Source organism: Anomalospiza imberbis, chromosome 16 (genome assembly GCF_031753505.1).
Source record: "Anomalospiza imberbis isolate Cuckoo-Finch-1a 21T00152 chromosome 16, ASM3175350v1, whole genome shotgun sequence".
NCBI classification, from domain to species: Eukaryota; Metazoa; Chordata; class Aves; order Passeriformes; family Viduidae; genus Anomalospiza; species Anomalospiza imberbis.
The window spans coordinates 12608153-12633046 of NC_089696.1; the positions used below are offsets into that span (position 1 = coordinate 12608153).

Sequence of the window (24894 nt, forward strand, 5' to 3'; positions counted from 1 at the left end):
AGGGCTGCCTGAGACATGTATAGACAAAAAGCAAACTTGCAAGCAAAATCTTTGTTTGCAAACTCAGAGATCTCCCCTTTTCCAGGTTTCCTGGGATGTCAGTCACCTCTTAACTGTAAGGGGTCTGAATGTCACCACTTCAGATGTTTTATAAAAGCAAGAGGCCCAAGGGAGAAGCAAGGTTACAAAATAACCAGGAGACCAGTATTTGAAAATGTTCAGGAGTTAGATCAGCCAAGTTTTTGGGTACTGAAATTAGAACCAAATCCTCACCATCAAAAAGTGATACAGAAAATGCTTTCCTTAGCGAGAGGCACTGGACACAAGCAGTAGGTTGACACCCTGCCACCACAACACAAATCCTTTGGGCGTGAACGGGCTCAGGCTGTGCACCCTGCTTCTGTCCAAGGGCTAAAACTCTCCTGAGGGACAACTACAAACAAACAACTTCCCCTCCCCAAGCCCGCAGGCTCCTTCAAGAGATTACTTCTAAATCTGCACTTCTATTCAGCCTCACTGCTGACAGGGCATGGATTTACTGCAGCCAGAAATGTGTTCCCTCCTCTCTGACAGCTGATGAATTCAGTATTATTTTCCAAGGAGGTGAGCAAGTCTGTGCTTGTTAAGAATTCTCTCAGAGGATGCTGAAGTAACCTAAATTGCCCTGAAATGCTGATGCCCATTGGACACTGCAATTCTGTTCTACAGATATTCTACATCCTGTCTGGGCATCAAAATTTATTGACACAAGACAAACATTAATTTTTCATTCAATCACCAGCTCCAATGCAGAGATCAACCACTTCTCCCTATTTAAGCTGTACAGAATTCCAGCTATCAGATCTCTCCAGTGTTATTTAACTTCCTCCTTAACAACAGACTGAGCTCCTGGCTCCCATCCAGCAACTCCAGTGCTTATCCAAGTTGCTGCTATCTGGACCCTACAAACACACCAACTACAAAAAAAGTACCATATGGTTCCAAGCTTCTAAAAATTACCTCTCCTTTCTCCTGCCTGCTCACACACGGTAGATATCAGATGTTAAGGTCTGAAAATATTTTAAAAATTAATTATTTGTCAGCTCAGTCCAAACAGGCAATAGAAAAATTTGTTTGTACACGTCAGGGTGGGTTTCTATTAACTCATCCTCCATGACACATGGCCTAAACTGTGCTTTGCAGCATATGGAAAATAATAGGTGATAAATATTTAATTTCCCAGAAAAACTTTAGGTTAATAAGAGCTTTCACGTCAGTACTAAGATTTGTGGAATCCTGTGACTGAAATTCCAGCCTTGCAGCTAAGAAACACTCATACAGGAGTGGAGTTCTTTGCTGAAGGGCAACTCTTAACATGTGTTAGCTTTTTCTAGCAATCAAATACAGCAATTCTTTCTCCCAAGTGCTGCAAGGGAAAACAAGAGTTACATTTTTCCTGAAATTCTAGGTATTTCTACATCAACAGGATGTAGATGAGATAAATTACTTTTGGACTAGGTTAACAATTCTGTCCATTTGTCTCAAATATGCACACCAGCAGCAGTGCCTCCAGGAAGAAAGGAATTTTCTGTTAATAGACTAAGGCAGGCTCCATCCTACACTAAAAGTTTCAAGAAACATTAACAAAAAATCCCTGTAATTTTGATTTTACTCATACTTACTGTCTAAATCACTGCTGTTTCTGCTTCATAGATCTGCAGTGGCTGGAAGAAAAACAGGTGCAAACAGCAGAGAAAACAGTATTGGCCACAAACAAAACACAAAGTGTAACACAAACATGCTAAGTGTTAGCTTTCAAAAAAATAAATCTAGAAAAATCCTTAAGCAGACAGACCTGCACATCAGGGATTCAGCATGTCCTACCCTTCACTGACCAGCAGCTAGCAAGAGTTGAGGAGGGGATGCAAGGGAATTCATGACCAAATTCATGTTTAAACAACAAAAATAGTCCAACGACTGCATCCAACATCAGCAGCGAGCCCGGCTCAGAGCTGGCACGAGTGGCTGCCAGACCTACTCCTAAGCATCCCATGGAAGGATTCCTTCCTGTTTCCCTGCCAGCTGTCCAAGGGAATTCATTGTCTGCAAGTGCTGCCAGAGCTCTTTCATCTCCACACCGGAGGTTCTCCGTGGAGCCGGGCGAGTGCACGCCAGGCTCAGCTTCTCATTCCAGGCACAGCCAGCTCAACACCCCAAAAGCAACTGAAACAGCACTCCTGCCACAGCTAGAACAAAGTCCTGAGCTGCACAAGGAGGGATGGATCCAAGATTCTGGCCCATCACCAGCAAATTACCCCATTTATTCTCAGTGGGCAGCTGCCATGGAAAAATGGCAGCAAGTGGATGTTTTTGCATCCTCTGGAATGATGCACAATCCCGTTATTCCCTGACCCCAAGCCCAAGCTTTGATCCCAGCAGGTCCCTCCCAGAATGCAAACCTGAAACTTGCTTTGTTTACAGGAGACATCTGCAGAACTAGAACAGACAGTGACAAAAAAAAAGTACCTCCTGAATTAATCTAGTCAGCAGTACTGACTATCTGATCAAGACTAAATCACAAGTTTACCAGCGAGTTTCCCTTTCAAATCTTATCAGATCAAGGGATGGGAAATAAATATCTTAGATCTTGTGGGCTGAAAAAGCAGCTAACACCAGCCATGAGAGAATGTTGAGCTTGGACTTTTCCATGGCAGGTGGCCAGCTGGAAAGCTCAGCAACTTGGATGCACTTACAAGAGGCATAACCTTGAGTATCTTGCAGAACGATGCTTCCTGCTCCACTTACACACCAAAGATTTGCTGCAGTGTCCTAATGCTCCACTTTCTGGGGAAATATCAGCTCAGACATATCATAGTGAAATTTGTCTGTTGTTAAATGGTGACTGTAAGGATTGCGAAGTGCCATTCATCCCTCATATTTATAATTTCATTCTAAATAAGATTCTCATTTTGTCTGTATGTATACTGAGACATTTTTAGATGGGCAGACTAAAAATGATGGCCTTGCAAAACTCAGAAAGCTGCTCAATATCTGAAAGTAAGATTTTAGGTAGAACTCAGCTAAAATGCAACCTAAGTCTTAGCTGCACTCAGGAGTACTATTTAACAGTTTGAGTCCTATAAAATCAAGTGTGTAGAGAACAGAGTGCAGAAAAAAATTAAATTCCACCTTGCTTGCATTACTCTGAAGTTGTGCCCCATGCCCATTACCTCAGTGCTTGGCAGGCTCAACCACAGACAACACAAGGCTTGCAAGTCTGAGGGACTCCTCAAGGCAGCTGCACAGCTGATTCTCAAAAATCATCTCCCTCATCATTGCCCCAGAAACAAAAACCTCCTTTTTCAATTGAAGTTTGCTATTTGTTAATTCTAAGAGACTTAGAATTGACCAGCCCTGAGGCTGGTTTCTGCCTGTTGTTACCCTGCCTGCCTCCCCAGTGCCTTTCCAATCAGTGGGAATTCTCATCCTGCATTACCTTGCAAGGTTTTTTATCTATTCACATAAAAACATATCAGCTATTCTAAATCTTCTCCCCCTTTTTGACATCTGCTTTGGCATAAGGAGAAGGAATTCTTCAAATCTGCACTTAAACCTTCACCCTATTGATACTTCAGTATGAAGATTTCATGCAACCTGGACTACTTTCAACATAACTCCAGAATTTGTTCTCTTTCAGGTCTGAAAACAAATCTAAAGATGAAATCTGTGATTAGAAATTAAGACTTAAGGATAGAAGCTGTCACCTATTTCTAATCAGCCACACACGGAAATTAATCAAGCCATGGTGGAAAATGAAGTGAGTTTAACAAACTTTTTCAAGCTGTTGAGCAGACTAGTCTATTAAAAAAACCCTAATTAAAGCCTCGGTCACATCCTACTGAACTGGAGAGAGGGCAGCAGTCCAGCCACGTGGATGGCCAGCTGAACTCCCTGCAACCAGGAATGCATGTGCTGGACTGGAAGAAAGAAGACAGAAAAAGAGGATATAGTAGGTGGCTCTTTTGTCTCCTGCCCACATCCAACACCATGACTGATTCACTACTGTACTCTGACCAGTCTGAAAGCTCATGGATCAAAGCCTTGAACTCAGAGGTGGAATTAAATGGGAAAGAGTTCCATCAATAAACCGGTGCTTTTCCAGTTTGAGATTCTACTGAGTTTTCCGAAGCAGAATTAAGCAAGTATCAAGGAAAGCAAGTCAAATTAAGAGCTTTGGGGGAGGGGTGGAGAGCAGACCTTCTAAGGACAAACAGCAACAGTTTGTTCAGGAGGAAAGCCAAGTGAAGCACAAGTCTGCCTCAGTCTGCTGCAGGAATCTGTGTTGTATACAGAGGAGACATTCGAAAGGTGTCAATAAATTACTTCTCAGAGCAACATGTTTTCCACTTTCTCAAACAGAAAATCTTGCATGATGTTTCCAAGAAGTTTTCTTGCCCTCCCCCAGATCCTGAGTCAATAATAGAGCAAAACAGGTTTGCTCCTCAGAGTTGCTTTAGGTGTAGCTGCAAACTACCGAGAAGGTGGGGACCACGCTGCCTTCTGCCTTTGTGACAGAAGCTTTTCCAGCAGTGCAGCTGAGAAAGGAGAAGTGAAACACTGAGCTAACCTTGCCCTTCTCCTTCAGGAAGGGCACTCAACAGCTCTGCTCCCTCCACTAGTGTTTGCTTATCAGCTGCTTGGTTTGTAGCCCTTTGGAGCACTGAGATAGAACAGCATCACATTCAGATGCATCCTAAATCATCTGATCTATGAAATCCTCCCCTGTTGCACAGCTACCACTGCACATAAACCCAGAAGTCAAAAGTCAAATACTGTTTCCTCCCTTCCTCTGCTCACCTCCTCTTCCTCCTCCACACTCAATACCTGTGAAACAGAGCCTAGATTTGAACAGTCTGTGAACACTTCAGATACTCCAGTAATTTGGAACACAAACATTGAAAAAAACTACTCTTTAAGGTACAGGCATCTTATTTTGGCCTCAGAAAAGGAACCATTGCCTGGGAGAAGGATCAGTGAGATAAAGACACTGTGGTCACAAGTTAAGCACCAGGTTAAGGCAATTTGTGCCCACTTGTGATGCCCACAGCTTGTTCCTTCCCCAGCAGCACAGGGTGTCACCCCCTCAGCTGTGCTCAGCCACCCCCAGGCTGCATCTGTCCCTTCTCCAAGAGCAGCTTCCAAAAAACCCACCCAGCATAAACAAGAGCTCAGCGCAAAGCACAACTCCCCAAACCACCATTTCCTATTGCTCACTGGCATCACTCTGTCCAGAGCTACAGCACAAGGTAAGCTGAAGCCAAGAGTGGTCTGCATTCAGTGAAACTCTCCACGTTTTAAAGCAAACCAGGCTTGTTTGGGAGACAACAGTAGCAGGGGGAAAAACAGAAGAAAAGTAGCTTAAAGACATTACAATGTTTTTGAGAAGTCATTGCAAAAAGATCAGGATTTGGATAGGTAGCAAGGGTACAACATCACCACCTGAGCAGGTTACTGCTGCCTAACCATCCTACCTGCATTTTCCTTTTCAGCTTTCTGTCAGGACCCATCTTTTCAAAAATATGGGCTCATTAAACATAATTCACTCTCATTGTGATAAGAACAACTTCAAATATCTGCTAAGTATAAAAATACAGAAGATATGCCAATAAGACTCTCCCATAAAAACAGACCTAGTTTTTAATGTTTTGCTTATTTGTTCATCTGTTCATGTTACTTGTTCTTGATCCTACATAGCTTGCAATAAACTAGGATATTCAGGAAAGCCTGAAAGCATTCATTACCCCTTTATCCTATTAAATTCAGTGGCCCCTTTGAAAAATCCAAGCCTTAACCTCTTACTGTTTTTTCTCAAGGGAACCTTTTAGAACATTTTTAAAAGCACTGAAAACACCCTTGCTTGCTGTCCCAGTTCTAGGTGAAAAGCCCAAGGTTTGGTACCAAGAAAAAGCTGAATGGGTAGCAAAAGAAAGCTGAATCACTACAAAGAACACATAAACGAGGTACAAAAGGCTGACTTGTAAAACTGGAACTTTCTGAAGTGCACTGTCAGCACTGCTGCTCTGAGCAGAGAGAGCCATGTCAGGGAGACAGGCTTAACAAAACCAGTCACCTCTTCTTGGGCAGTGCCTGTGTTTCCCCACTTTCCTGAAACCAACCACAGGCTCAGAAAACTGCTAATACAGCACACAGCAAGTAGCAGGAGCTCTCTTTTTTCCTTCACACAGCTAAGCCAGTCCTTGCTGCATCTTCAAGTAGTGCACGTAGCTTTTATACATCAAGAACTCTGAACTCCCATATCATGGGAACAAGAATATAAATGTCTCCTTTTCGGCTCTATCTTTGAGATGGAATGGATGAAACCAGTCAGACAAGTGGAGCCCTTCCACTAAAAACAGTATTCTTTGTTTTTAGGCAGAAAAACATTAACATATGTCTCTGCATAATGAAGTACTTTTGTAGCAACTCAAATAAAAGTTTCCCTTGTGCTACCATGACTTTAACCTATGCAGATGCTCATTACTGAATATGTGAGTTCTCTCCTGCTTCCACCAAATTTCAGAAGGAACTCTTCATTAGACTCCCTCTATCAGAGAAAGGGTGCACCTTTAAATGTGCCTAACTTCTCAGATTTCTGGAATACATTTTCATGACTGGGAATCTCTAAGGTGATAATAGCTGCCAATTTTAAAGTCTCCTGAATGATTGAGGTCCATTAGAAACTTTCTGAGTATGAAATTAAACAGCATAATCAAAGCTAAAGGCTGCTCCCTGGGCTGGATTTGTCTCTGCCCAGACCTTTCCTGCACACTAGAAAGGGATAAAGCGATTACTCCAGTGGTTAGTAGCTGCAGTTGGGTACTGGCTCAGACAGCCTGAACTGAAAGTTTCCTTCCTTGTTTCTCACAGCATGTGCCAGCATTTCTTGATGGGAATGCAAAGATTAATTACAGCTGTACTTGCTCTGAACAAATCCTCATATTCAATACAGTCCTGCAAGATTTAGAGTAGCACTAATTAGGGCTTAGAACAACAATTCTGCAAAGACAAACATACAGAGTATTTTTTCTAATTATTTTATGCATAATAAAATTAAAGCTTCTTTCCAGAACCAAGGTGGCATTTATTCTCAAGAGCCAAAAGGGCTTTTCCAGCCTAAGAACATTAGATTTAGTGTTTCAGTGCTGTTGTTGAAGGTAAGACAGCAAACAACAACTACTTCCATATGCACACAGAGAGGTAAGGATGAGTAAAAAACCTTTTGGGACACCCAGACACTTCTCTAAGGGGCTCAATTACTAAGAGTTAAAGACAAAAAAAAAAGTCTGTACTTAGTAAAATACACATGAGGAAAAAGAAATCTTTCAACCAGGAAAATGGCAATCATTAGGCAAGAGGCAAATGCTTGCAATGAATTTTCACCATGGGAGGTGTAAATATGAAGTTGTTTCTCTCATTTATCTTAACCACCTCAAAAACACAGTCAAGATATATTGGCTTCCAAAGGCCAGTAGTAAAAAGCTCCTACAGGAAGCCTTACATAGTACCAGACTTTTTAATCTGCCTTCAAGAACCTGTAAATTAAAGGTACGTCCACACTAAGTCTGAATTCCAGCCTTTTGGTACCCATAGAGAGCACAGCATTAATGAAGTGCATTAATTGCACATCTTACAGATTTGGAGGTGATTTTACCCAAAGTGTTTGATCTTTAAATAATGTAAAAATTAAAAAAATGTTGAGTGCTGGGAATTCACTCTACAGAATAGCAGGACAGTCAGTAGCACAGCTCTTTTTATTCAGATCCATCTCAGCTCCCATATGGTAGGCATATCAATTTCTTGTTATCCACTTATTTATTATGTATGATCTGCTCATTACTTTCCAACTTATCCTCCCAATTCCATGCAGGCCACATTTCACCCAGCTGTTGCACTTTGTCATAACCTAAGGTCAGGAGAAATTCATGGCAAGAATCCTTCTTTTTTCCCACAGAGCATTTAGCACTCAATGCTTGGTTGAGGTTTCAGGCAGGTACAGTCACAAACTGCTGTTCTCCAAGACTTTTCCACTTGTAGTGCTTCAAAAAAGTCGTAATTCATGACCTTTCTGGTTCTTCTTATTTCTCTCCAATAGCAGAAAGTATTTAACAATGTCTAATAAGTGTTTTACCCATCACAGCTTTCTTAGGTTGGTTCTGCCTCAGAGAACAGCTCTTGTCACTGAGAAAAGATTTTGCAAGAGCAGATTTTGCTAGATTTCAAAATGATTTGCAGTGATTCCCCAAATGGTTGGGAATCCAGCCTACTTTAAATGCAAGTTCTTCTCACCTCTTGTTCAACGGCACTTAAAGCAAAACCGAGAGCACCAAGTGGAGCATTCCTTGCTGTGGGTGACAGCCAACATCTCCAACTCTGCCTCCTGCTCCAGCTCAGTCCTCAGGCTGAATCCCTGACTGTCAAGACAAACTGGCACAGCCAAACCCTGCACTGCTCCAAGAGCTCTCTGGTGGCAGCAGGCCCATTAACATATCTCATTAAAACATTCGTTTTTAGAATATTGCAAATTTAGGACTGAGGATTGAACTTCTGCAGATGCAAACTGGCAAACTCTACAGCCTTAGCCAATACTCACAGGATTTTGTGTGGAGGTTTCCAGCTACATTTTGCTTTGCTATCTCTCAATTCTTAATAAAACCTAAACTATGGCTCACTAACTTTCACCTCCTTTAACAAAATATCACTTCTGCTTGAGGGTTCTTACTTGAGACCTTGTTCTGAAAAAATTTTCCTATTTGGTCATAGAGACAGGATTAGAAGCCAGGGACTCCAGCTGCTAATCCTTCCTGCTGCAGAGCAGCCACCAAGCTTTGCACTTAAACAAGCAATTAACTTCCCCTGCTGTACAAAGATGAGTCAGACTCCATAACCTGACCAGAAACTTTGGAGGTCTTGGGATTGGAAACAGAACTAGAACTAAAAACTTAAATCTGGATCTCTGGCACTTAATTGCTGTGACACTGGCTCAAAACCTTGCTCAGATATTTAACTAAGAAACATCTTCATAACTCTCCCTTGCATAAGAGTCCAGAGCAAGTCAGTGATCTTTTGGTAAAAGCTGCAAGTCAGTGATCTTTTGGGTTAATATGACATCTTGTGTCAGATAAGGCCACTCTTTCAGAATTCTAACATAACAAAACTAGATTATCATTGACTATTATTGTGTACAGCATTATCATTCCTTGCGTGTACTAGCTATGATTCAGACAAGCCAATTTACCATCCACAGCTTCACAATTAGCTTCAAAAAGAAAGAAAGAAAGAATATAATATTGTTAGATACAGATGCACTTGACTTTCAGCACTAATAGTGTGCAAATAAGAAAAATTAATGCTTAGCAACAGCAAACATGAATTTCTGCTTTCTGTTTTGTTTTGTAAAAATTTTTGTGGGTTAGAGTGGTATGTCCCATCCAGATATAGAAAAGAAAACAAAAAACCATGTAACTTCCCAGAAATAATTTAGTTTCACAGGAGTCCTGCAAGCTAGGAAATACCCATGCAGAGCTCAAAAGTAATTTGGCAGAGTTGCTGCCTAGTCCCAATTACATGCATTAAATGGTAACAAGATTTCCCAGGCTGGCACTTTGAACAGTGTGGTTATTGCCTTTGTACATCTCACCAGCATTGGTCAAGCCTCAATGGATTTCACTGATGAAATATGAGAGTTTCACAGCTCTAGAAAAAAAAAAATCATCCTTGCAGAATAGGCAACATTCAGAGTCTCTTGTGTAAGCTCATATTCAAACAGTAGTTTGCAAAGAGAAGAGCTCATTTTTGTGTTACAGCCAATTGTATAAGCTGGGCTGGATTTGACACTCGCTATTTCCTCAAGTGCAAAGTGATTTACAGTGATGCCAGGCACAAGTATCCCTGCATTTCAGGGCTCTGCCATATGTGCTGAGAGAGCAAATTGCCTAGAAACATGCTTTTAGAGCTGGCTGTACTCTGCCATTGCATCTTAAAGAGAAACAATCAGTTGGAAACTTTGTGCTTCAGGATTCGGGAAATCTCTGTTAAAGTGCACTGAAGAATTCTGGCAAAAGCCAACCCATTGCTGTACATTTCATTGAATATGTCACTTCAAAAGCCACCTACTTCTCACATTAAGTCAGTTTTCTGCTGCCCCATCTCTCAATTCACTTGGCTTCAGCCAAACACTGCCACAAAATCTCCCAGTGCCTCAGGAACCGATGTACAGCCCAACTCCTGATTACATCACTGCTGTACTGAGCATTTCTGTACAAAAATAAAGACACTTAAGCCACAGTTTGTCTACCCTGAACTGAGAATTAGTGTGAATAACTGGTGCCTCCCCTGCACACTGGTCAGAACACACAGCTGATTGCCTGTGAGGCTGTGAAGCCATCAGCTCCTTGCATGGGGAGAATGCAGCAACAAAGCTCTCCTACCCCAAGGAGCAGGCTGCTCCCTCTGCAGGGTTCCAGCACACTGCCTGTCCTGGCAGGCAGAATTTAACCAATTCCAGGGGCTGCTTAAAGAAAAACAACAAACCCCATAGTTAATTCTCAGAGGGGTGACCCATGCTATTGCAAATATCCCCCAATTCCCCCTCACCTCTCACCCAGAGAATGGTGAATGAAAATCAAAGAAAGGGTCTTTAAAACATTTTCCAGAGTCTTCCTACAACCAAGGCTTCAGAGGCTCTCAGTATTTGAAGTATTAATGGAAGCGTTCCATACAATTCCCTGTGCACACATCTAAAAATAGCTATGGACACAGTACTAAGGTTTTTGTCTATATTTGCAAGAGCCTTACTTCCCTCTCAGGAACCACAACTTCCCATTAATGCTGACATTTATTTTTTCTTTAAAAAAGAGCTATTAAAACACCAGAAAGTCTTTTAACAGTGCAGGGAACATCAGTAATAATATTAATACATCAGTAACAACAATTCAATTGATATTCTGGTGATGGATCATGAACATATTTTCTATAACAACAATGTCAATTTTGCTCTAAGAACTGATAAAGACACATGATGGTCTTGGCAGATCTGCTCATCACTATCCATCTGTTCTGCCCGTGACAAAATAATAATTTTTATTCCCTGACAAGCCCTATTTGCCCCATCTTTACCCACAATGACATCAAGCATGCCAAGCTACAAGAAGTCAAAAGAGTATCTAACCTTGTGTCAGACTTTTTGTTCTGGACTCATTAAAGAGAAGTGAATGGCTTCTCACATTCTCACAGTAAAGACCTGAAGATGGAAAAAACCAAAAAAACCCCAAACCACAAAACAAAAGAGAAACCACATGACCAAAGCAATTCCTATCTTGGCCTTGGTCTCCATGGTTTATAGCATAAAAAGAAATGTCACTAATGGGAGAAAAAGAGCCTGCAGATACATGCACCCAAACTCCCAAATACACCCAAGCACCTCTCATTAGGCTCAAACTGCAGCAGCTCCCACCCCTGCAGCCAAACCCTGCAGGAAATCCCACTGCCTGCTCTCCAGGAACATTCCCAGTGGGATTTGTCTCCCCCTGCTGACACTGGGGAATTTGGATTTGCAGCCCTTGGCCAAACTACCACGGGCACCCTCCAAGGAACAAATACCCCAGGACATCTGGAGACTGGTGACCAATGTATTCCTTTCTAACACACAGACAGAAAATGGGGTGGGGATAATGAGGGCAGGGGAGAAGAATCCCATTCTGATTACAAAGGAATTCCTATTCCAGTAGTTAAAAAACGAGGACAGACGTGACAATGGAAGCAAACATACAATGGAGCTTTTGTCCCCCAAACTACTTGGCTCCCATACAAGGAACAGAGGAACTTGGGTTGGTGGGGACTGGCTGGGGTAGGGGAAGAGAGAGAGAGGCTGATGTTTGTAAAAAGAAAGCAAAATTGGTTTGTCTGCTTTAAGACAGGCTGGGAAGACAAAAGTTAAAAAAAAAAAAAAAAAAAAGGCAAAAAAAAAGCAGCCTGCTATTGTAGAATCCACCCACTCACTTCTGAAACGCTCAAAGACCCAGACAGGGATTTACAACCAGCACTTGGAGGCACTGAGTATGAAGCAGAAAACATTCAAATGCCCAGAGGCAGCTTCTGCAGTGCCGGAGAAGCAGCTTTTAGATTGCACAGGGTTATGGTCAGAGCTGTTTTCTTTCAACAAGTTTGTTACTGCTGAGTCAGTCACAGAGCTGGGCATTGCAGACCATAGGAAGGCACCTGCACACTGCAATTTTCAGCTCTAGTCAACCAACCAACATGTTTTAGTTTTTAACAGTCCCACAGCTTCCTGCAGAAACAGAGCATACACCAGCAGACCAATAATCCTACAGCTCTGAAGCCAAAATAACAACAATGATTAAAAAAAAAAGCTGGTGTTCAGTTGACTGCAAGATGAGGGTGAAGAAAATGCCAGAGCTGAGTGGGGTTGTTTTTTCAAACAGTGTCAAGGCACATTCAGAAAGATCACAGTAATGTAAAGCTGCAAAATTTTGGTGATGATTTAAGAACTATTTTAAAGATAATAAATTCAGTTTAAACCAAGCATATTCCATTTAATAGCTCGCTTATACTAGGGAAGAAAGAGAGTGCTGATGCAGAGGTTTTCTTTAGCCCGAGTTAAAATCGGTTCAGAAAAGATTTATTTTCTCAGAGTCCACTATATCTGGCTTCTATTTATTTACACAAGTCTAAATCCAGCAAGGGTTTAAAATAAATGAAGGTATGGGTTTACACATATCACATGCAATTACAAATTAGGCATCTCCTTAAACCACCTCTTTCTTTAAAATATTATTTAGTTCTAAATTTTTTAAAGGAATTGTACAGTTGCTTATTCCCCCATACTGAGGGAATCAGACTTCTGCTGAACTAAGAAGCAAGATATGGAAACTTGTTCAAAGTATTAAGGTGTTAATAATTTGTTTAATCCAGAAGCAGCATTTAAAAACCTTTTATGCAGCCAAGTGCATTTTCTTAGTTACAAGAGAGGGACTTTCTGATCCCCTGATGATGCAGCCTGCACAACAAAGTAACAGCACCCAGATTTTCTTGTTGTCAGTGCCACAGGACTGGGATGGAGCTACAGAGTTTTTGTGGCACACGTGGCTGCAGTAGTGACAGGGTAACAGCTCTGGTGCCTGCATCAGTTCCAGGTGCCCCAGTAACACCACCCAGGTGACACCAATGGCATCCAAAAGGATGCACAGTGGAACTGCAGCAGGATGTTGAAGATGACAGCATATCAAATGATCACTTGCATGCCTCTCTGCTTTGTTTCTGTGGGGCTTTTTTATTTTTTTGGTATTTCCTGTTTAATCCTCTAAGCCAGGGAATGCAGAGGTAGGCCTACTACTTTTGGAACGCTATTTATTCAACAAATGGGACTTTTTTTCCCCCACTTTGATACTACTTTATTGCTAACCAGTACAGGAATGAACCTCCCACATGATCCCCATCTGAATCCCCCTCTACAAACAAAATCCACACTTGACCATAGCATTTTCCAGGGAAACAAACAAACAATCTTAGTAGGCTGCTGATGCAACTATTGCTTACTTTACTGGATTCTCTTAGCAGTTGTTTCATGGCAAATTCAAGTTCCCTGTGGCATGAGCCATCTTTTTATTCCACATTTGAACAGTGCTTAGAACAGCAAAGCCTGTGTCTACAGATGCTAGGAATAATAGAACAATTAATCCATCCTCTCTCCCCCTGCACATCCTTCCCCCCACCCCCAGTGCTGTAACATGGAAATTGTTTCATTTTTAGCCTAAGGAAGTGAGGTTTATCCAATCATCCTGTGACAGCTTTGCTTCACCATTTCATTTATTCTTTACCTATCTGGCAGTCTCATGGTACTTCAGAGACAGATTTCAAAGATATGCAACAACATGACTCAAACAGGCATCTTATTAGTGGAGACAGATGAGTACCTAAGGGCTGCAGCATGAGTTTAACTAGAGTACCAGACACTAGAGAACTCACACAGAGAAGCAGCATGAGGGAACAATCAGAATTTCACTATCCAATTTCTCTAGTTCTCCTTCAGCTGTATTGACTTCCTTTGTAAAAGAATCTAAAGGAGACTATACAAAGCCCTGTTTCTGTCCTTCAACCCCTCTAATTCAAGAACAATAACATAGCAATTGTGGTACCAGATTGTCTGGATCAGCACCTTGCTGCACAGAACAGGGAAGAAAAAGAGAAGGAAAAAAAAATCCTCTCCATCTTGTACATATGAAGAAAAAGGAGTGGATTATGAACAGCTGTCAGAAACATATCCCATACCAGAAGTGCAGCTATTTTGGCACAAGAGCATGAAGACCAAATAACAAGAAGGCAGGGAAGAGAGCACATTTTTATGCTCACTGTCATCTTTCAGTTGCTTATCCAAGTTTCAGTTGCAGATGTCAGGATGAAAAGAAACAGTCAGGGAGCAGAAGCCTGAATGGGTGTTGCAGTCACTTCAAAAGAGCTGCATGCAGGAAGAGTTTGCCAGTATCAATATAGTGCAAGCTGGCAGGACTGGAAAGTTACAAATTAAGTGTGCCTTCATCAGTGACCTACTATGAACAGACCTACTGAGCTGCTAAAATATTTTTAGTTCAACCAATTCCTGCCTTTTTTGGTTCCTCTTGCTCTTCCAGTTTATCCAGTCATGTGCACTTTTCCACTCCCTCTTACTGCCATGTAGTTTTTCAAGTTTGGCTCCAATTACCACTTGTTTCTGCTGCTGAAGTGCTCAGATTTACAGCACTCCTACAAACAGCTAACAGGGTGGCTCCATCTTGCACGTAGCAAGCTGTGCTTGAGCTGAAGAGAGATTTATACCGCAGCACTTTTCTCCTCCCACCGAGGAGATGGATGTACTCACCAGCTGGTACTCGCTCCGGCGGCTGAAGGCTTCCTTGATTCCCGAGTCCCTCCAGAGCGCGCCCAGGGCGGGCACGTAGAGCTGGAAGGTGGCAGGCTCGATGGGCATCCCAGCTTTGTTCTCAAAGGCCATCAGGAACATCCCATGCTTCTCATTCTCCGTGTACTGCCAAGGGATCCCCAGCTTGTCCCGTGCGTCAACCAGAACCCTGCAGCCCTAAAGAGTGATTCACAGAAGAAAGTCAGTGAATAAAGATTCAAGTGCAAAAGAACAAGGACTTGAAGGCACTTGAAGATCATTTTTTTGACACTGTTCTGGTGAGACTGAACTCAGGAGAGAATCAAAACCATTGTTTATTGCAACATCTCCAACAGAAGTAAGATAGAGCCTGCTTCTGTAAGCAATTTAGCCACAAAATATTTCCCCAGGTGGAAAAAGTATTAGCGGCAACAGCTAATGGCAACAAGCAGTGCTACCAACAGATAATGAAAGTAAACATGAGTGAGAGTATGAAAAGTGTCTGGGAACTAATGTGTGATCATCATAGCTGTAGTTTTAAAAGTAACACCATGCCTGAAACCACATTCTTCCATCTTTTTCTTTGCATTTGGGTTTCTGACACAAAAAAGGACATCCCAGCTTTCTCAAGCATTAGGGAGATCAGAAGAGCATGACAGGACTGAAGACACTGCATAGCTTCCAAGTTACCAGGCTCAGGAAAGCAGATCCAGTTTTCCTTGGGAATCAGCTTACTTTTTGAATTTGCTAAGCAATGTGTGACAGGTAGGCTTTGCTACTCTAACACTGGAAAAGAAATCTAGAAGCAAAGCAGTGTAGTTCTCAAAATAAATTCAGGATTACTGAGCTGGTTCTTTTCACATTTTTCAGTTTTTATGGAAACCCAAGTTCATATTCATGGCAACAAACCAAACACATGAGGTTAAAGAAATTTGATACTTCAGTCTTGACTCTAACTTCACCTGCAGTAAACAGCTTCCAATAGCCAATATTTATTTCTCAATAGTGAGCCCCATTTTAGTAATGGATCGATCTGCTAATGGTGACTCAGCATCTCAAGTACCATCGAATTCACAAGTAAAATCTCTAGGTTATACTGGATTCATTTCCTCATTACGTTGATCTTTGGTTCTAGAGATACGAAAATAAATAAAATAAAAAATCTCCAAAAGAAAAGTTCTGTTTCCACAGCTACTCACAAGAGCCTCCACATTACTGGACTGATCTCTTTCTTTGCATACTTTAAGCAATCAAAACTGCACGTATGTTTTACTAACACTTGAACCTTTCTGCTCTCCAGTCCTTTAGCAGCACCACACAACAACAAAAACAACAACTTCCCAACAGCAACCACAATTAGAGAGGGAATTGAGAAGCAACTTAGTGGAGTGTCACAGAATAGCAACTCTAAGCAAAGTGCTGTGGCTGTCACTATCCAGCAGTGCTCCTGAAGAGCAGCTTCCCAAAAATGCAAATATTTATGATTCTCTACTGATTATTACTTCTTCTCATAAAGCAGAGAATGCATCTCCACAATACCATGAAAAGACTAAAATCAAATATATTTACCAACTGATGCTTTAAATTCCAGACATAACTATTTAGTAACTCTGTCATACAGACCAAAAGCCAACTCTCATTCCTAGTTGCAGAGTTTTTCCCTTTATTAACAGAAGTCTTTCGATGGTTATTTGAAGGGCACTAGCGAACAGAAGCATGAAAAAAACACTTAAAAAGCTCTGCCTCTGAATTGCAGATGCCTCCATGACATCTCACAGCTTCACACACTTCTGCAAACCATCCTTGCACACACTTCCATCTTGGCTGCAACTGGAAAGCAGGGTCAGCTCCTCAGTATGCACAGTTAAGAACCTGGGAGATTTTTCCAGAGGATTGTGGTGACTCAGACCAGCAGGACACGGTTATTTCTAGGTGTTTCATGCCAGGTTTGTCTCTGCTCAGTGAGAACTGCTGTGTATGAAATGGTTAATCAGCACTGTGTGTGGGACCGTGATCACCATCTATCTCCCCATGGGTCACCATCTCCCCAGCCACTTCCAACCCCCTGGGTCACCTCCTCCCCTCGCTGCCCTGGGCCCTGCACAGAGCTCCCAGCCCACGCAGCTCTGACCTTTCTCCTGCCTGGGCCCTGCAGGATCTCCCCCTCCAGCTCTGGAGCTGGTTTAACCCTTCTCCACCTCACAGCATCTCAAAGGAATGGCTGCAGGTCTGCACAACTCCTGCTTGGATAGAAGAGCACTGGGACCTCAGTCCAAGTGCACTTCCCCACACTGTTCTGACTTTCCCTGCTCCTGCTGGAGACACGGAGGTTCTCAAGAGGCTGTTTGTTGTTAGGGAAAGTTTCATTATTTGTGTAGAGAAAACCACAGAACAGTTTCAATCAAGGGTGTACAGACTGCTCCAGTCCCAGAATAGTCACTTATCTGCTGGCTGTTCCTTGTTGGAAACGCAGGTTTGGCCCTCCAAGAGAAAAAAAAAAAAAAAAAAAGGAACTAAACTTAGGTCCCACAGACCCTGTGGGAGTGGATTAACCAGTGTAAGGTCACCCATGGGGAGCACGTGGCATCAGCATTGCTCTGACTGTTCCAGAGACAGAGATGTTGCCACCAAGTCCCATGTACAGCCCAACCTGGGACAAAGTGATTCAGCAGTAGGACACCAGCATCAGCACTGACAAACACACACACACTGCATGCAGAAAACAAAAACATAGGATAAAGACTAGCAGGAATGCTGTCCTGTGCACACCCACAGCACCTCTCAAAATTTTTAGAACACATCTGCTTCAACATGTGTCTCCAAAACACATCAGGAATAAAAGCTTCACATAATGAGCTATAAAATAGTCAATGTTTCTTCTACACAACTCTTAGCAGTTAGAAGTGTGACTCAGCAAAGTCCCCAGTAAAGTGAATCTAAACTTAACATTTCTCCATCTCCACAAAACAGTTCCATAAACGCTACAAACAGATGTCAGAAAGATGAGGAGAAACAGAGAACTCACTAAATTTAGATCCTATGCACTCCTTCTCTCACATCTCAGACTTACTGGTAACACTGTATTTTGCAACCTCACTGAGCATTTGATAATCCCTGCCTCATTAATCTGCAGAGCAAATCACCATAGGAAAGGTTTCCTCTTATTGGAAATACAAGCAAGACACTTTTCCTACCCCTTTACTGACAGTTTTTCTGATTTTCTGTGACTATAGAAAATGTCAATTCACTCCTTCATTCACGAGGCTGAACACCATCAATTACCATTCTGTTTTCAAATTTGGACTACAGAAAAAAATTAAGCAACAAGTTTAGATGGGAAATAATCTTCTGAACACTTCAACTGATTTAAAGCTTTTGTACTGCAGTTAAAGCAGGACTGAGAATAAGCATAGATGGAAAGAATTAAAATTCACAGATAAGGATAGTGTCAGGCATTAGAAAATAGAAAACCAGCAGCATAATGCAAGCATCATCTAGGGAGGAAAAAAAATAGGAAATTCTCTGTTCCATTCCTTTCTTAATAAGTTTTAATATATTCAAGTCACTGCATAAATCCCTGGCAAGCACAAGACCTGAATGGAATCAGGATAGAAGAAGAAAAAGGTGTAACAAGAGTGTGATGAGATCTACCTCATGAAGCACCATATCTTATACATAAAAAAATGTTAAGTATAGAAATCCATAGATTTGAAAAGACAGCTAAGGCATAACACACAAGAAATCTAAAGAAATTACAAACCACTCGCAGAAAGGGAATAGACAAAGATTATTTTTGTCCTTCCCCTTGCTAGACAAATATGAGTTATCGAACAGTTCAAACTCAAAACCTACACACCCCCAGCCAGCCAAATGCATTTACACAGGATGGTGGCCAAATGCATAAATGGACTCCAAAAGCCATGAAGAAGAATAGATGGAAGCAACGTCCAGAGAGGACTATTCGATTACATTCCAGATGCAAATCCTGGCTCAGGGAGTTTCCGAAACCAAAGGCTGCCAATAACTGGAAGAGCACACCAAAGGATCACATTGCCTTGTGCTCGTACCAGATTTTGGTTGTGGGTTGTTTTTTCATGTCCCAGACAAAGGCTGAGCTCCCCAGCCTGACACAGCACAGCTGTTTGGAGCACGTCTGCTACTCACCAGCAGGAAGGTTTTATGAGCATTTACACAAATGCTCATTACTAGGACTGGCTCAAATACATTTTTTTCTCCTTTATTTTTGAAATCATCTTAGCTTTGAAAAAATTCAGGTTCTCTTGTATTTTTAAATAATGATTCAATGAATTTGTGGGAATTATTAGAAAGGTTATCATGAGCTAATGTCAGTTGAAGCCAGAGATGTTTGCAGTATTCAAAGAGCAATGTGATTTAAGCACATCTTACATCTGTAGTTACACTGCTACATAAAACACAACACTCAGTTTTTAAATTATTCATATGCTCCAGTACTTGAAGGATTCATTATCCCTAAAAGCTCACACCTTTCACCAGACAGACCAACTCAGAGGCCAAGTGAACACTCCTCAGTTAAGCACCAAACATAAAATTGGCACAAGTTTGGGGCGCACTTGCTCATAGGCAAGGCCAGGTTCTTCCATACACACACCAGCAGTCAAGTGATCAAAAAACATGATTCAGTATCTACAGAGAACTTGCAAACCTGCTCAGAGTTTGTATACAAAAAAAGAGAGACTCCTACAGCACTTTTTCTCAAAATAATTTTAGGGAACTACTACTGGGTGTGAGTTCACAGACAAGAGAGTAAATGTTACACATTAAATACTACAGCAGGTACTTCTTACACTTTTAACATTAATACTCAACCTCACAGCAATGCCTGAAATCTCCAGCATCTGCATATCAGTTATGGACCTTACTGTCCTGAGAGAAGGGCTGAGCACTCCCTGGGGACTCCAGGTCACAGCTAAGAGGCACTGCTGTCTTCTCCTACGGCTGCAGACCAGCAGCAACACCGCAGGCACAGGGAGACTCCAGCGTGTTTCCTACTGCGCGTTTTTCCTCACTCTTGTTGACAAGGAACTGGCAGAAGTCTGGGGATCTCATCTCACAGAGACCAGTCTAAATTGGAGCTACTGCCAACAGGACTGCTCCCACCTCAGCCCACAGATACTCTTTGGAGCCAGAGGAACAGTACAAGGTGATGCAGCCATAGGAACACAGGTCCACATGCACAAATTTAAAAAATAAAGTTGTCAGTGTTAGCAAATGTAATCACATGCACTGTTTGTAAATTGCTGTCTGGGCACTGCAGAGAAGGTGACCTACTACAAACAGCAAGACAATCAGATTTTTACAGCACACTATCATAAAAGCAGTAACAGAGTTTTTCTTTGATCAGTGTCCTTGGAGCATTATGGCCAAGCAGCAGTAGAGAACCCAATGTCATTCAGGATAAAGTTTCACATTACAGAACAGCCAAAAAACGAGGCACCATCAAAAGGAGCATCTTTCCTGGCAGTGGAGTTCCACCCCCTTCTGTTTCACAGGTTTGTCATTTGCCTGAGCCCACAATCCAGTGGGCAAACATCACCAAAAACCTGGCTATTCATACAAAAAGTAATTCCCACTGGCTATATTAGTTTGCTGCGAGGCGAGACACACACAAGGGTAGGGGTGGGAGCATCACCAGTTGGCCCAGTTAGACAACAAAAAGACTCCCCAGTTCTGCATGTCCTTTCACCACTCACAGATTCCAGTACCACCCAGGTGAGAGCAGGGTAAACAGCAAAGATGACCTACCTTCCAGGCCAGCATACAAATAAAAAATGGCAACAAAGGGGAAGTGTCATTTACCTAGTCCACAGGAACACAAATATTAAAAAACATTTGGATTAGCCACCGAGTCTCTGGAGTGGGAGCAGCAGTGATGTCTGCTTGTCTGGAAACTCTGAAAAGAGTCCTTGTCTTTGAGTGAACCCAGCAAAATGACGATAAATGCAGCAGAAGGAAAATACTCAGTGCAAACTTTACTTGTAACTGGGCACAGGGTAGAGAGATGATGACCTCAGAGATGACGTTCAGGACCTCACAAAAAGTTCCCAGTTAATGCTTTCAGACTTGTATTAGCAGCTTTCTCCTTGCCCTGAGACCATCCCACCAATATCAGTTCACAGTCAGTTCATGCTTTCACTACAGGAGATGCAGCACCTGCAGCTCCAAAGGTATCCCTGCCAGGCTGCCCTCATGGATTCAGTACCCAGCACGTGCTCAGACAGGGCTTTCAATGCCAGGATGGGACCAGCTTCCGACCTTCCCTAGGCTGAAAAATCCCAGGCAAGGGGTGGAAACTCATTTGGAAACTCTGCAGCCTCCAATTCCTTTCAGCTTTTTCCTTGTTGGCATTTGCATTGGCATTTTCAGACAATGTAAACTAGAGCTTGCTCCGAAGTTTTCCTGTAAACATTTTTTACAGGACAATTTGCTAATTATTTTGCCAATACTGTTTCCAAGTTAATTATAAAACTACATAAGCAAGTGAATAAGTTGGGAGTAAGCTCCCAAATGTAGTCACTTCAGTGACTAAACTTTTGTCTGGAAGACATCAAAGTATGTGCCTGCAGTCTCCAGGGACTAAGTCATGTTCTGCAATACTAATGACTACATCACAAGAGCATTGTGAGCTCCATTTTGGAACTACTATGAATATTTATCATTTACTACTGACCATTACTCCTCTTCCAGTACCTACCATGATGAAGAGAGATCGCTGTCTCCCAGCCCAACCAAGAGACACCCCAAATGCAAAGGGACCACCAGAATTTACATTTAAGACATAGAAAATACACCAGCTGGAAGTAGTAAGAGATCCATTGATGAAATGAACAACAAGATCAGCAAGAATCATCAGGGTTTTTTGTCTTTTCTACATAAACTAGAGAGTATTATTTTTCTTAGTAAAATAAGCTCAGAGCAAAGATAATTAGAATTGAAAGACTGTTCTAGTACAGAACTTTAGCACGTCTATGTTAAATTTAAGTATTCTAATTAACCACAGTTCCTCTACTCTCCTTGTCATGCCTCTGAAAAGAAGCTGTTCCAGCAGAAAGGAGATTGACACTGTCCTGAGACCAACTACTCAAACAGCTGAAGCTGGATCTGAAGCAACAGATGGAGTGTGACCATCATCACCTCCTAATGGGCTTCCAAACGCATTTGCATGCAAACCCAGGGAAGTGTGGAGTCAAGACAATTTAAAGTGTAACTGGGGTTTACCTGATATATTCCCCCCGAGTCTGTGGGCCAGTGGAAGAAATATGCTTACGTTGCAAGTAGTAACTTGGTCACTTGCAAGTGTATCTCCCAAACAAACTGAGGAATAATCTGTTTCCACATGCCAGAGTTTGTATCTGTACCTGGTTGCAACTCTGAAAGTTGCAAAAGAGTTTCCTTGGTTTGTTTGTTGATGACAGGAGGTACAACCACCTTACTTCAGCCACCATAAATACAATTTAGGTACATTCAAGGTACACAGAGTCCCAGTAACAGTCCAGGTTTAGTATTAATTGCAGAAGTCTAAAGTTCTTAAAGCTGCCATCAGCACAAGCCACTTATTTTGCTTAACTGCCACTCATATTCCAAGGAGAAATGCTCTCAGGTATCCCCTCGTGTATTGCAGCTGCACTCAAAAGTCCCAAAGGAGTGTTCCTCAAAGATTTTACATGTTCAGAATCTTTCCTTGTTTTTTTCTCCACTCACAAAAGATCACACACAATTTCCTGTGTAGTCCTTCCCTCTGCAATTCCAGGCCTTTCGATTCCTTAGTCAATCATTACACTTCAGGTCACAAACAACAAGAAAACACTCATGGATGTACCGAAGCCTTGAGCTGGTATTTCCATTCTCAACAGGAAAACTAACATTACCAAAAGAGCTCAACAGATTGTACTTCAGGCTTCTAAAAGCTGAACTTTTTGTCTCTTCAGATCGAAATCTTCTCAACAAGCTGGAGCAAGTACCACTCTGGTGCTTGTAGATTGCTATAATTATTTTCTTATGCAACTAAACCGGGTTTTTTTAAGCAGCGTGATATTCACATACTTGAAACAAAAAAACATTTAGACAAGGAACATCAGAGTTGTGACCTGAGCTCTTTAACTTTTATCAAAGAAAGCAAATAGAGTAGCAAGGCCAACCCATCTGTTTTGGATGGAAGGTATCAGAAAATTCCTGTAGCTACAGTTGAAAAGCATCAAAATACTCTGTAACACCACCACACACTGCTTAGATTCGAAACTGAAGGTACACAACCAAGCTTCTCTGCATAGCCAGGAGTCACCTTAAAATTCAGGCCTCAGCAGCCAGCCAGCCCTGTCCTGTGCACTTTCCTTTTCCAGGTGGGTGTGCTGAAGTCCTGAAGCCTGTGTACTCATACCAGAGCATTAACACTACTGCTTTTCACTTCAATCATCCAAAAGTTCCAAAAAGTTACTTTGAAACTTAGCCTCGATTAACAAGCAAAACCCGAGTTAACCGATGACTATTTACCTTAAACCAAAGCAAAACTCCTGTATTTGAATACCATCCCACAAATGCCAGAAAAAGCTAGCAAGGCCCTGAACCATCACCTGGACTAAATGGAAAAGTAAATTCTGTATCATAGGTTTATTTTGCTACAGCATTTTGTTTCTGACTAGGGTTTCCCCAAAATGGGAGATGAGAACCAGAGAGAACAGGGTAAGCAAAGAATTCAGCATTAAGAAGATATCAGAAAGGCAAGAAGGTGAAAACTCAAAATAAAGTGGAAGCTGACACTAATGTCAGTAATGCTTAGCACTGTTATTTTCAGAGAGGTTTCACATTGTGTTCTCTGAAGCAGTTTCTTCATTCTCCATAAGCTGTACAGTTGCTTAAACACTACTGCAATAAGTATTTCAGAAATATCCAGCACTGTTACAAGAGTAGGAATGCTCCTCCTTCAGAGAGGAGTTTAGTCATGGCTGGAAAATGAAAATTGACCATTTAATCCCAGAGATTTACACTGCATTTCTAACTCAGATCTCAGTGCTGCAGAAGCTTAGGAGGACCATTGTCTGACCATGCTGAGGACTGTGTGGAAAAATGGGCTAAGGTTGCTGCAGCTGTACTTGACAATGTCACACAGATTTAAATGCTATTTGATAGGATCATTTCCACTTCACATTGTCCACATATAGTACTAAAAATTCATCCGAGATCTTTTATTGCCAGTTAAACACATGGTGATCTTGGCTTCATTAGGTCTTAGCCAGTGATCATTGAACTTCCTGAAAAAGTGAAAAGAACCTGTAGTCTAAACACTCTGTTACAGAAAGAGCAGCAATCACGCGCACTTGACAATTTACATTGTCAAAGAAGCTAAATAAGTTTACTTTAAACACTGGATGTTTATCCACAGAACAAAGTTTAATGCAAGAGAGTATTACCCTAAAATAAAAGCACTGACAATCACCCTGTTTTGAAAGCCATTATTCTGTCCTGGTATTTGATTTCTTCCTGATGATTATGGCAGAATATCAAGGTATTATCAGGTTTCTCTCTAATGAGCAAAAATGCAAACAAAACATCTAGTGCCTTCCCACCAGAAAACTCTTCTAGTTTTCTTTCTTTGCTCTTCCTCCTTCTGCCTGCTTTTTCCATAGTGACTATTCCCAAGCCATTCCCCAAAAACTTATGGGGGAAGTCTAAATTGTATTCTGGTATGCAAGAGCCACCTGTGTTATCTGGAGAAGCAAGGGAAGGAAGAGTCTGACACGAACCCAAAGGAGAACCCTTAACCTAACCTTAACACTCCGAAATCACCACCTGCAAGGCCAAAAGGGCAATCAATCTGCTGAACCATATTAACCCACTTTAAAGCCACTTCCAAATTTTATTTTCAGGATCAGAAGAATTTTAAAGGTTCAACTGACATAGTCCAAGAAGTGCTGTTAACTATCAGAACA

At 41.8% G+C, this 24894-nt stretch overlaps 1 protein-coding gene across 1 annotated transcript in view; it reads right to left on the reverse strand.

Annotated features, from left to right (window-relative positions):
• Positions 1 to 24894, reverse strand: part of GNA12 (G protein subunit alpha 12) — a 40944-nt gene that overhangs the window by 13658 nt on the left and 2392 nt on the right. The window contains exon 2 of the mRNA XM_068207100.1: positions 14912 to 15127. Coding sequence (XP_068063201.1) covers positions 14912 to 15127 — 216 coding nt within the window. The remainder of the gene's footprint in view (positions 1 to 14911; positions 15128 to 24894) is intronic.